General features: G+C 37.3%; 1 protein-coding gene across 6 annotated transcripts in view; it reads right to left on the bottom strand.

Annotated features, from left to right (window-relative positions):
• CDK8 (cyclin dependent kinase 8) overlaps positions 1-13264 on the bottom strand; it is a 161654-nt gene that overhangs the window by 92886 nt on the left and 55504 nt on the right. For 5 of the 6 annotated variants that reach the window (XR_004000347.1, XM_030562356.1, XM_030562375.1 and 2 more), the window contains exon 2: positions 4533-4608. The exons of the other annotated variant lie outside the window; for it this stretch is intronic. Coding sequence is in view for 4 of the 5 variants with exons in the window: in XM_030562356.1 (XP_030418216.1) it covers positions 4533-4608 (76 nt within the window). In the remaining variant the exon portion in view is untranslated. The remainder of the gene's footprint in view (positions 1-4532; positions 4609-13264) is intronic. 6 annotated transcript variants of the gene reach the window in all.

The following is a 13264-nucleotide window of genomic DNA, read 5'->3' as shown; positions in this document are numbered from 1 at the left end:
TCTGTGTCATAGGGCTGAGGAAATGTTCAGTTTTTTCATGTCCGTTACATACTTTGAAGCCTCAGAGGTAAAGTTCTATATAAATGCAAAAATATTAGAAACTGATATTTCAGTGCATTAAATCTTACTGTAAGCGAACCATGGTTTCTTCATGCTTCTTCTCTAGCTCTATCATTAAGTAAATTCAACAGGAAAAAAAATAAGAAAGAGCAAGGCAGTGTACATCACTGGATAATTATACAGAACAATGTTCAACTAAAGGCTCAATACAGTACAACATTCAGCCAAAATTATGTAAGAGGTAGGCTTCACAAATGTTTATCATGTTAGAGAAGGGGGGGGTCAGGGGGAGGAGTGAAAGAGACAGTGAAAGGCAAAGAGGAGAATGTTTCAATAGTATCTCTTACGAGGGTAAGAATTTCAATTAACATGATATGTAAAATTGAATTCTGTTATAAGTACTGAAACTATTCTACCAAAATAAATGGGGAAGTTGGTTTGATCAAAATATAGACTTGTTCAGTCAAGGTACTCAAGTTGAAGAAGAATTATAATAAAAATATAAAATATAAAAATGCTCACATGCAAGCCTGAAAAACAAATGACTTGAGTGCACACCCAGCAAGTGACAGCCTACAGGTCCAGACCCCACCTCACTTCTTAGCTCTTTCCTGTATCCAGGGCACAATAGCAATTTTTTTCTTCAGGCAGTCCCTATCAATCCTGTCTTTAGCTCAGATATCTGGATACAATAGGTGCTAGATAAAGAGAGTCCTAAGAGTACTGAAAATAAGTTTCTGAGATACATCTGTTTGGAAGCTTGAAACTGGAATTTAATCAGTCATACACACACACAGGTGTTATTGCAGAGTTGTCAAAACAGAGATGCTTGCCTCACAAATAATGAAGATTTACTTTAAAATTATTCTTTCCAGGTGAAGAGCTACCCAGATGGATGAAATACAGGAGTTTCAATTGCTGAGGAAACTATGTTTTGAAATGGAAATTCATTACACATGCAAGTCAAGCCTTCCTACTTCTTCTGACAACTCCAGCACTGAAATGCATATAATGAAACATTATACTCTAGATCTCTTTTTAAATTAAAAAGACTGGCATTTATTAATTTGGCCTTGAAAAAATTCATTACATGATTATATCAAAGAGTTGTATTAATTAGATGTAGAGATGGAAGTTTATTTACAATATAACATTGCTGTTAAGTATTAAGCTGCTGGCATCTTTTTTCCTTGTACACACACGATACAAACAATGTAAATAGATAAGATGGAGGGGAGTCATAGATCCCACCCTGGCCCAGTACATCTTACAGGCCTTCTTTCATTCTGTCCCTCCACTCCAATGTGAAATATCAGGCATTTTTTTATTACTATATTACTATTACTTTTAAAACAATTTAAAAAATGCAGTTTTCAGGACAATCTATAACATTTCAAAAAATACTATAATAAAAGCGCATTCAGTTGCAAGGTCAATAACTCAAAAGTTAAGAAATGCCAAATTAAGGCCCGAATTCAGTGGCCTTGTGCGCATGTATCAGCAGAGTCTTTAACTATATGGTCACATACTATTTTTCCCTCTCAGGAACCCTGACCCAAATCAATGCACGCAATGGTTGACGTTCAGGGGATAAATAAGGGTTGCATATTGAAGGAGACTTGTCTACAGGACCCCCGTCTCATTTGCTGCAAGTGATGGATGGAATGTAGTGAATGAGACAGTGGATTGCAGGAAAGAATGGTCTCACACTTAAGGCAGCTGATTGCTACCCTGGAGAATTGGATTCTCTGGACATTTTTTTAAAAGGTAATGTTAAGGAAATTTCCTTTTTTTTTTTAATTGAAAAACAGAAGTTCCATACTGTGGAACCATACCTCCTCAGCTTGGATCATAAGAAGAGTTAGAATTAACCAGTTTTAGATCCACAGCTGGATAATTTAACAAATATCAGTGCATGAAACTTAACAGGATGCCCCAATATAGCATTTGGAAGGACGGAGGGATGGGACGAAGGGTCTGAGAAAGCAGCAGGGACTGTTCTTCCTGTGTGTTAAGACAATGCCTAGCATATGGTAGGCACTGCTAACAGTAATCAACTAATTCACTTGATTTAAACGGAGTTACTGGAAGCCCCAGCTGGCTGTTATTCTCTATGTGACCCAATCCCTGGAAGAAGGATGAGACACTTTCCCTGTAGGTTTCACAGCTATTTGCTGACATCAAAGGAATACAGCAATTGATGACTGAGGTTCAATTCCAAGCTCTGGAAGGAAGGAGCATAGACCTTTCTTCCCTTCTACTCACTGCCTGTCTCCCTCGGCCCTACCCACCTAGCTCTGTTACCTACCCCTTCTGCTCCTCCTGACCCTTTGACTCCTACAATCCATTCCTCTCCCACCCCTTTCCCTGATCCCTTTGCATCCCACTACTGTGCTTTCTCCTTAGTTCCTGGATCCAGTCAGAAAGAGCACTGTGAGCATCTCCCCACTCTCAGTTCCAAACAGCTGGCACTAGAGAGGCCCCTGGTGTTTAAGAGCAATTCCAGGAAAAGTCCTGTTCAGTCCCTGCAGTCCTGGGATGGAGCGTGTTCAAAACTAGTATCTTTGGAGAATTTGGTAGCCAAACAAGTCTCTATTGTGCAAACTGACATTTTCAGAGATTCAAAACTTGGCCAAATTTAGATGACTTTTCATGGGCACAGCAAAAGGCACATTCGTATCACAAGGGTGACTCCCTCTACCAAATGTGAAGACCCTGCTCCAAATCAGGGAGACACTATAGCTTCTTGGTGCAACTATTATGAGCATTGTTTAACATTGGCAAAAAAGAGTTATCTTCGCCGAATCTTTCTTTAAAAAAACCTGAACTGTTTTAGCTGAAACTTTCCAAAACAACTTCAGCCTGAGGCAGATACCTAGTATGGGAAACTTCATCCCAAATGGCTAGAGTTTGGCAAAGTTACAAGCAACTGAGAACGGGGTCTTATAACAGGAAGTATCAAGAAACCTTAAACAATAGCAGCGTTCTAAGTATGTACAGAATGTTATTTCATAAAATGTTGAGTCTCTCACCAAAACTCTTTAATGAACCTTCACAGTCTTACACAGTTCTATGTCACACTATCATATCCACAACAAGTTAATAAAACAAAACAAAATAAAAATACATCTAGGATTTTCCACTTTTAAGAAAAGGTCAAGTTTTCCAGAAGTGACTGGAGATTTCTTTGAGAGGAAGGAGACCTTCAGTGTTTGAGTTCCTAACTTGAGGTGCAGTAGAGTGGACTGATTTTTGGGAAGTGCTATTGAGCACTTATTCTCTAAAGTCTGTACCCTTTAAGATGTCTTAGGCTAGGCATCCAAAAATCACTAGTCATGTCTCAAAGTCTTGGTTTAGGTCTTTATTACCAATGAAATAGATAATATAAGATTAGAATTGTATTTTAAAGTAATAAAATTATTGAAATTTAAAGCATCGCTCACCTCTCTCATATCAACTTTTCATTAAAAAAAATCTAAGCATTAATTTCAGGAAGATGTTTCTATCAGAACTGTCAATTATCTGCATCCACAAACACAATGATTCTGCACCACTAAGAAATCATTTGGGAACAAAATAAGAATTCAAAAGGATCCACACAAATATGATCCTGAACAAACATATATTTAAAGATTCATGAGTTTGTATTTTATGAAATGACAACTCATTTAACCAAAGAAAAACCATCTTTAAGATTAGTGAATCACCAAATTCTTGGCATTTAAATAATTAAGGGTCTTAATATCATCAAGTGGATCTTGTGCACTGGCAAATCTAAAAAAATAATAATGTACTATATGAATAATAGAATATTTACAGGATGCACACATTCTGTCTTACACTGAAGTTTTATATTAACTATTTGCATTAAAATGTATTGCTATGATTTTGCTCTTTAAGTATTAGACCAGAAAAAACAAAAATCACAGAACAGAGATAATATCCAAACACAATATTACATGTGATATCTGCTAACTGAAGATACTGGAAATTTGTTTTGAGCTCTCCCCTTGCAATCAGATATGACTATATTACTTTTAAGGGTACAAGTCTTTGAATGGGAAAGGAAATTAATTGTGAACTAAAATTAAACCATTATACCCACACTTACTGTAATAAACAGTAATGACAAATAGAACAGAGTTTAGACAGTCACTATTTCAATAAAGAGAAAATCACACATTTATTTCCAGTATTAATCAATATGCATTCAGAGGTACAGATAGTTATGATTTATGCTTAAATATGCAATAATATAATTTAATTTAGGAATTGCACCATTCTTCAGCAAAAAAATTAACAAACTCTTATATAAGGGAATTAGGTTTACTTTAAACCTCAAATTTAAGATTTTCTTCTGTATTTAGAAAGGTAGATTCATTTTGAAACTAAAACATTAAATTAAGATGCATTCACTTAAAAAATACGTTATTAAAATCCTACTGATAATAAAAAAAGAGACTGTTACTTACTGCTATTTCTCTGCATGCAGACATAGAAATTCCAGTACCTTCTATTTGTTTTAAAGCATAATCTTTATCATCTTTCCTGTGAAAGAAGAAAAGAAGTTTTTAAAACACTATGTGCATTCAGAGCAAACTTATGCACTACTCAGATAACAGCTTCCAATCAATACAAGTTCTGTAAATCATGTTATTTTGATCCTTTCGTAGTTTTTAATGCCCTGCTTGCTTCCTTAGAAATAAGAACTAAGCTATATTAACTACCAGCACCTGGAATGATAACCTCAAATACAAATAGTCAGTATATTAGAAAACATTTTTCGGTCCTATTCAATACAATGACTTCAAGAATACATAATTTTACATTTATCGCATATGAGAAGTTAGTCTTTCATTGAAGAAATCTGCGTTATAAACAATTTGTTAGATGATAAAATTACAAGTACATCATCTTACATAGAAATAAAATGTATTACTCTGGAACACTCAAAGTACAGATTTTGAACTATCATGCATACTTGTATATCCCAAAAGGTACATTAAGTTCATTAAAACTTGCATGTAAGGAAACTTATCTTCCCTTTCCTCCAAACCTCAAAAACTAAAATTTCATACTAAAAACCTGTTCCTAACAATCAAATCCTTGAAGCAGTGTAAAACCCAGCGGCAACTTCAGCATTTTGTTCAGACCTGCAAACTGAAGATTCTTCTAGTTCACCATTAATAAATGTGAAATACCGGAGAAGGGGGGCGGGCAAGCTATTTATTTTATTTTTACATTTGGTGTTGAAGCCTATTAGCAGCTGCAGCTACAAGAAGCAATTGGGGAAAAGGGCTACCTGTCCTGGACCTCTGGGAAGCCAGGTCTTCAAGACACGGACATACCACCAGGGTCTTTCCTGTCCCAGGAGCACTATGAGGTGGAACCCAGGACACTAAGTAAAACAGTGTTTCCAATCTGTTTGCACACGCTTCATAAGGGTTTGTAACAGGCTAGAGAATTATTCTCTGAAGATTCTGTCTACCCAAAGTATGCTCCACCTGCACCCAGCTAGTAAGCATGTTCCAATCCAGAGCTGAGTTGGACTTTTTGTTCAACCACTCCTTCCAACAGCCAGGGCCACTATGGCCTTGGGAACTGGAACTGACAACAGACAGACTGTCTCTGTTACTCTCACCTTCTCTGTATTACTTGGGAGCTATCAATGCTCCCAAGTAATACAGAGAAGGTGAGAGTAACTGACTTGTTCAAAAAAGACAATGACAAAGGCGGGCTGGAGTAGATAGCAGCAAGCTAAGGCAGGAGAGAGGAGGAGGAAAGCAGCAGAGGAGAACAGGCTAAAGAGGGACAGCTAGGGGATAAAGGCAAAAGTAGGACATACTAAAGGAAGGAAAACACCACTACAGAACTCTCTCCTCTCAAACCTGGAACAGAATCCAGGATTCATTACTCTCAACATCCCTCAGTTATTTGCAGCAGTTGTGAAGCCTTAATTTGCCCCTTTGTTCATAAATATTATGATAGTCTTTAATTAAACTAGCTTATACTGTTGTTTCCACAGGACTCGTAACCTCATTCCGTGCATAGGAGGGACAATAATCAAGCAATTAGTCAAGACTGCAGAGCAAGCGATACAGTTACTTCTATACAGCAGAACCTCAGAATTACAAACACTTCGGGAAAGGAGGTTGTTTGTAACACTGAATAAAACATTATGATTTTTCTTTCAAAGTTTAGAGCTGAATATTGACTTAATACAGGTTTGAAACTTTACTATGCAGAAGAAAAAAACTGCTTTCCCCTTATTCTTTTTTAGTAGTTTCCATTTATCACAGTACTGTACTGCATTAGCTTTTTTTTTTTTTTTCCTCGTCTCTGCTGCTGTCTGATTACGTACTTCCGATTCCAAATGAGGACTGTGGTCAGCTTGTCATAACTCTGGTGTTCGTAACTCTGAGGTCCTACTGTATTACAAAAGTTGGAAAGTATGTACTGAATGAGGCAAAGGACTGCAGGAAGAAAAAGGATGGTCTAGTGGTTATGACAGTCAAATCCACACCGGACAATCAGATTCTATCCCTGCCTCTTCAACAGAATCTATTGGTGGTCCTGCGCAAGTCACCGACTCCAAACTTTTCACAGGTGGTCACAGTATGTTCCTTATTTTCTGCATGCCCTGAGATACCTGGGGCTGATCTGCAGAAGTACTCAGCACTCACAATTGCAAATAAAGTCACTAGAGCTATGTTCTGAACATATAAAGTACTACACAAATGCTAAATATTCTGAAATAAAAATAAAGCCCAAGGCATCTCAAGTGGGTCTCTTAAAATTAGTGGACAATTTTGGTCTTTTATATTCCTGTGCTTCAGTTCCCTGTAAAATGGGGGGAAATGCTGTCATCTTATTTCATAGAGATGCTGCAAAGAAAAAAAGTTGTTTGTGAAACACTCATACCTTAGTGTAGTGACTGTGGCAGACATGTTGTTGCTATACAATGATTTTATGAAACTATTAAAACTAAGAAAAATAAAACTGATAAAACTACTATAAAACTCTGTACAACTACCATTTTTAGAAGTGCATCAGAAACAATGACAGAGTTCCAATCTGGACCGTGCAGCAATGAGAAGGAACTGGAGATGCGGTCAGTCTGCCCTGCCTTTTATCACCTCAGACAGATGCATGAAGCGAACCAGGGCACCTGAGCAAACCAATGGACGCTACTTTCAAATTCTCCAACTCCAGACACATACGTAAGCCTCAGTGGACTACAACAGGGACCATTACCCAAAGTAGTATTGGTTTACTTTCATGGGAACTAATGGGAAAACAAGCAGGAAGACAACACCATAGCTCTAGAAAAGCAGCCTCCCAATAAACACGAGTTATTACAAGCAAACTGCCAGGCTGTTAATGAAAACATTACTCCACACTCCATCCAAAGTTTTATAGCTGTTTGGCCAAGGCTGGGAGCCAAGAGGTCAAAGATCAGAGGGGTAGTCTGGATCTGTAAAAGCAGCTAAGAGTCCTGTGACACCTTATAGACTAATAGACGTTTTGGAGCATGAGCTTTCGTGGGTGACTACCCACTTCGTCGGATGCATCCGACCTCACCCACGAAAGCTCCTGATCCATAACATCTGTTAGTCTATAAGGTGCCACAGGACTCTTAGCTGCTTTTAAGAGGTCAAAGGAACACTAAATGGTTAAACAGACTTTCTGAAAGGGGGAAGGGAGAACTGTCAGTGAACTGTTGTCTGGGGAAATAGACTGACATGGACAGAGACGGGTTCTGTGCAAGAGTCTGAACAGTTGGGGACTTCCCAAGCTTGCAGAGGATGTTAAGTCTTAGGGAAAGCAAGCATGTGCACAGACTGTTTATTATTTTTATTTTAGTTCTGAAATGCTTTGGTTCTAAACAATATTTGCTTTCAAAGGATGTCTGGTCATTGGATGCCAGTGTGCATAGTTCCAGGGGAGCAGAACTGCAGGTATTAAATTTAAGTCAGGCCTGATGAGGTAATCTCAGTTAGTACCTAGGGACTGCATCCCAAAGCCCAGTCTGAGTGGGCAGGGCTGCCCAGAGGATTCAGGGAGCCTGGAGCAAAGCAAATTCGGGGGCCCCTTCCATAAAAAAAAAAAAGTTGCAATACTATAAAATACTATATTCTCATGGTGGCCCCTGCGGGGCCTGGGGCAAATGGCCCTTGCCCCCCCCCGCCCCCGGGTGGCCCTGTGAGTGGGAGATTCACCTGATTCCACTCAGAGGGAGCTTGAGGCATCAGAGTCCGTGCACTCAAAGACTGGATGAGGAGTTAGAGGCACAGTTAGCCCAGTGACTGTTATACTGCCACGGAAAAGATCATAAGAAAATACTGTATTGAGTGCAGGATTTGACTGGTGTGCAATAAACATGTCCTGGGGCCACACATTCAATTAAGAAAAAGCAATACTGAATAGCTATCCACTCTGAGCACTGTGCATCCCATTCACTGAATGAGACAAGAGTTCTAAAATAGTATATGATCATATAATTAAAGACTATCATAATGCATATGCACAAGGGGTCTTACGATTACATGAACAATCTTAAATCACATATTACACAATTTGAGAGCCTAACTTTGCAAATGTAATTTTCTTGTAATGTAGCTTTTTATGTGTGTCTAAATACAAGAACAAATCATAATGGTCATCTCTCACTGTCACCATGTGTTACAATACATTTCCTCAAATTTTGATACATTTTTTAAGTACCTGTATCAAGAGAGATTCATAAAAAGGAGTTTACCTCTATCTTCCAGTGTGATAACACTTGTTCTATAATCCCTCTCTTTCTCCTCCCCTCTTTTTTTTTTTTTTTTTTTTTGGACTGCCTTCCTTGCTGTGCAAAGTCTAATTTAGATTGTAAATTTCAAATGCAGGTCCCTAGAGAAGGAAATTAGGGACAATGGTGAAAAATTACCAATCTTGAGTTAAAGAAAAGCACCCAACAATGTTTTATTCAGGGTAAGTTTTTATTACAATGTGTGAACCTTGTTGAAATATGGGCCAAAGTACCTTATATATTGGCTTGCTCAGGGCCTGGGCTATCTCACACAAAGTAAGATACAACCTTTAAAATAAGAGGAAAGGTGGCCACCCTTTAATGGGCAGGAAAAAGCAGAGAAACAGTATTTTTAGAAATTGAGCTATATAAAAGATAAACAGTCAAAAGTCATCTGAAATCAGTTTATAACTCACTTTTACAGCCAAGTACAAGCAGAAGCAGTACAAGTGACTGCTTGTCAACCCAAACCCTGGGTTCTTGGCAGGCTCATAAATGTTGTCAACTACATTTCCCCCTTGCAGCAGTGGGGCTCTGAGGTAGGTCAACTCTGCACAGTCTCTCTTTCTCTCTCACACCCAGGCAAGAAAGGGAAGGCAACTCTTTGGCACACCAATCCTTCATCCAGTAGCAGGACTATCAAAGAAGGTAATTTGTGACCTAATTTTCTTTTGCTCTTATCAATAGCTTTGTAATCCATAAATCACAAAAGTAACCATGACTTCTTTAATATTTCATAGATTTGCATTTTCAACACAAGTGTAAGAAATGTCCTCGCTGGTGATGGGCAGTTGATAGACTCTGATGGAAATAACGGAAGTTCACTTACCATGTTGGTCTTGGGAGTATTACTACAGTTATAATGGTATGAAGTAAATAAGCTAGCACATTTGGGGCAAAAACATTTTAAAAAAATTCCTTTTCACTTGCTATGAAACTACTACTAATGAATATTACCATATAGAGCGAGTAAGTCTACTTGCAAAACCACTGTAACTGAATACTAAACTCTAATTTTATTGTCTTTACATCTTGATTCCGTAAGTAAAAAAGCCATCAAGCAACAGTGACAGATTTTAGATGGACAATGCTGCACAAATATTAACTATGTTTTGAAAACTAAAATTAATGAAAACTTTACAACAGCATTAAATGGAAGAGATTATTCAGTCTATCCACAGAAGTTAAAAAAGGAGCTGGAATAGACCCCTGAATAAAAAAGTTAAAAGCCTGGTAATTTAAAGGCATATTTGAAACCTAGAAATGTTTGTAAAGCAGTAGTAATAAGCTTCCCTTCTCTAAAACTGTAAGGTTAACAATTTAATAACCATCATTTGGTTATCAACCATACTTTTTTTTTTTTTTGCAGACCTTCCCCGTTTCATATCTTTGATACTTAATGTAAACAACTCTACCATCAAGATCTCAATGTTAGTTAACACTGGTCCACTACACACCCAAAGGTCCCATCTGGAATACTGTGTGTGTATTACTGATTATCTGTCTAAAAAAAGATTTTAGGATTTGCAGGGGTTCAGAGAATGGAATGGCAACAAAAATTATAATGGAAAGCACTCATATGAAGAGAGAAAAGATTGGGATTGTTTACCTTAGGAAGGTGGTGAATACAGAAGGGATAGGATACAAGCATGTAAACTAATGACTGCTTGAGAGCAGGTAGATCAACAGCTTCCATTATTCCTATCTCAACACAAAAAAGAAACATTCAATGAAATTAAAATGTGAAATTCAAAACTGCTGAAAAATAAGTTCACACGGCACGTAAGAAACCAAATAGAGTCTTGAAATCAAAAATGCCAGGCAAACTTAAGTACAGGCAGTGCTACCATGTCCACCCATATAAAGACCTAAGTAATGACAGTGCTAGTAGAGATTGTAGATGAAACAAAAAATTTAGTGACTGGTGAACTAGTTAAAGAAATATCTTACAGTATTGACAGAATATCCATTTTTCTCTCTTTTAATGTAATTTTGTATTGTGTATTATATTATTGTGTAAATATTTTACCACAGGCATAAGAGCATGAGCTATATTTCTAAAGAATGTTACCAAAATAGTTGCCAAACACAGGGGGAAAAAAAAAAAAGTGATTTCAAATGTTCCAAAAACATACATATTGCTAACTGTTACGTAGGTTAAGAGATCCAATAAAGTTACTATTCACTTACTTAAAAGCATACAGAGCTGAAAGTTGTACATGTAGGTAATCTACAAAACTCTGATTCTTACCAGTCCCCAAGGTGTTTTCCTACACCCATATGTAGGGATGATTCTGCCTTGTCACGTGGTGCTGAGCACCCCCCAACTTCTATTGTAGTCAATAGGAATTGAGTACTAAGCACCTCTAGGAATTGCTTAGAACTTTGTAGGATCTCACCTTTTGTACATTAGGTTCCTTGTGAATGGACTGGTCTTCTGTATGTATGTACAATGCCCAGCACATGAGTCCCCAATCCTGACTGGGACCTGGGACACTATATTACTATGTGGCCTTTATTTAAATTATTTTGATTATCAATGTCAAATTAAGTAAAGTCAAAAAATAGCAAGAGACAAAATATTGTGCTGAAGCTTTAAAAGCATCGATGTCATGTGTGGTTATTCCAACTAAAACATATATTAAGATCCAAGATAACTTTTTATTGTAATTTAAATTAAATTTGTCACATTTTAAGGACAGCTTTTTAAAACAGAGCCATGTTTTCAACTACATATCTGATAGAAGAATACTCTTCTGTCTTAAACCCATCAAAGGGACTTCATTCTCATTTCCCTCTGAAGTGTCTGCACTATAGCAACTCTAATGAACTGTTTAAATATCTAATGTGTTCACTCCCCTAAAGAACAGAGAAATCTTGATAATTAAAAGATAAATATTCCAATACACTCACTCTTTCTAATAACTATAGTGTGTGTGTATATATATATATATATATATACACACACACACACACACACATACATACACACACACACACTCCTATGTAACTAGAGAGAGAGAGTGTTAAGTTCTACTCAAGTACACCATTAACATCAACAGTATTAGAATGAAAACATCCTAAAGAACAGATACAATTATTAATGACAAAGTAATTTAGTCTCAGCACTAGTAATTTAAAATTCTCATCTAGCTTCCTTCTAAGCTATTGTAAAACTTGGATTTTACTCATCCAATTAGAAATGAATCTCTGCTATAAGCTATTTTATCTTTGCATGATTAACTCAGACTAGTGCAGTACACCAAGCGCTCCAAAAACTGTATAATCAATAGCAGTTTAGTTATTAACAATGAAATACTAAAACACCAAGTACTTAGGAGTAAATTAGTAATTATGAGGTATTTCAATTTTCAGATACACTGGGAAACTAGATAAGGGAAAAACAATTAATAGCTATGGTTTCCCCTCAACACTGAAAAGCACAAAACTTTGAATAATGAAACCGGAAACAAATATTTTGTTTATTTTTATTATATTTTATTTACAGGTATTATCACAATACATCCAAGTTCTAAAGATCAAATCTTCAATACAATGATGGAGAAATTAATACAGAATTAAACTACAGCATTCCTACTGGTACTCCCCAGAGTAATGTATTGAAATAAAGCACATACAAAGTACAGGTGGTGGGGGAGGGGGAGGTGTCAGAGAAAGTGGCTGCAGATTTGAAAAGAAAAGAAGATTTCTGTAAATCATAAATAGGAAAACTTACAGTCAATTTTTGGTACTTCTATTTTGTACTAATCACAGACCAGGGCCAATATCCTCATTATGCTTAAAAGTAACCAAAACAGGCTAGTTAGGCTTTTCAAAGTCTTAGCCTCACTCACCATATGTGTAGACCAGGCACCTAAAGCGGACACCAGCACTCCCTGAAGAGCCTGAGGAGACATGCTCAGAGAAACCCTTCCTGGCATGAACAACAACCCTATAAGACGACTTCCCTGGAGTGGAACTCTGATCCTATAAACTCTATTCTATTCTCTATAGGTTCTTCTGTCATGCTCATCACTGTAGTATCTGAGCACATTCCAGTAGTGCATTAAGCAATATGACTAGGGTAATAATGTCAAGTGCTGTTCTCTCATCCTCTCCCCAGGGGGAGAAATGCATGCAGTGGACATAGAATGTTTTACTGATGTATGTTTATATTAAAGAAGGCATAGACAAAGAAACATGCCTTGCATTTACAGCAGAAGGAGGAGAGGAATAAACAGCAAGTCAGCCTGAATAAAGATACACATTCCATTTTCAACCTTAAAATCCAATAACATTAAGCAAACAGATCCCTGCAGGACACGCTAGAAACATCCCTATTTCATGACCGTGGGCACAGCTAGGCTCAGGGGGAAAGGGGGTACGAGTATCTGGGCAAAGGGGGCACCA

This window comes from Gopherus evgoodei, chromosome 1 (genome assembly GCF_007399415.2).
Source record: "Gopherus evgoodei ecotype Sinaloan lineage chromosome 1, rGopEvg1_v1.p, whole genome shotgun sequence".
Lineage (NCBI taxonomy): Eukaryota > Metazoa > Chordata > Testudines > Testudinidae > Gopherus > Gopherus evgoodei.
This window is presented reverse-complemented; position numbering and strand designations above follow the sequence as displayed.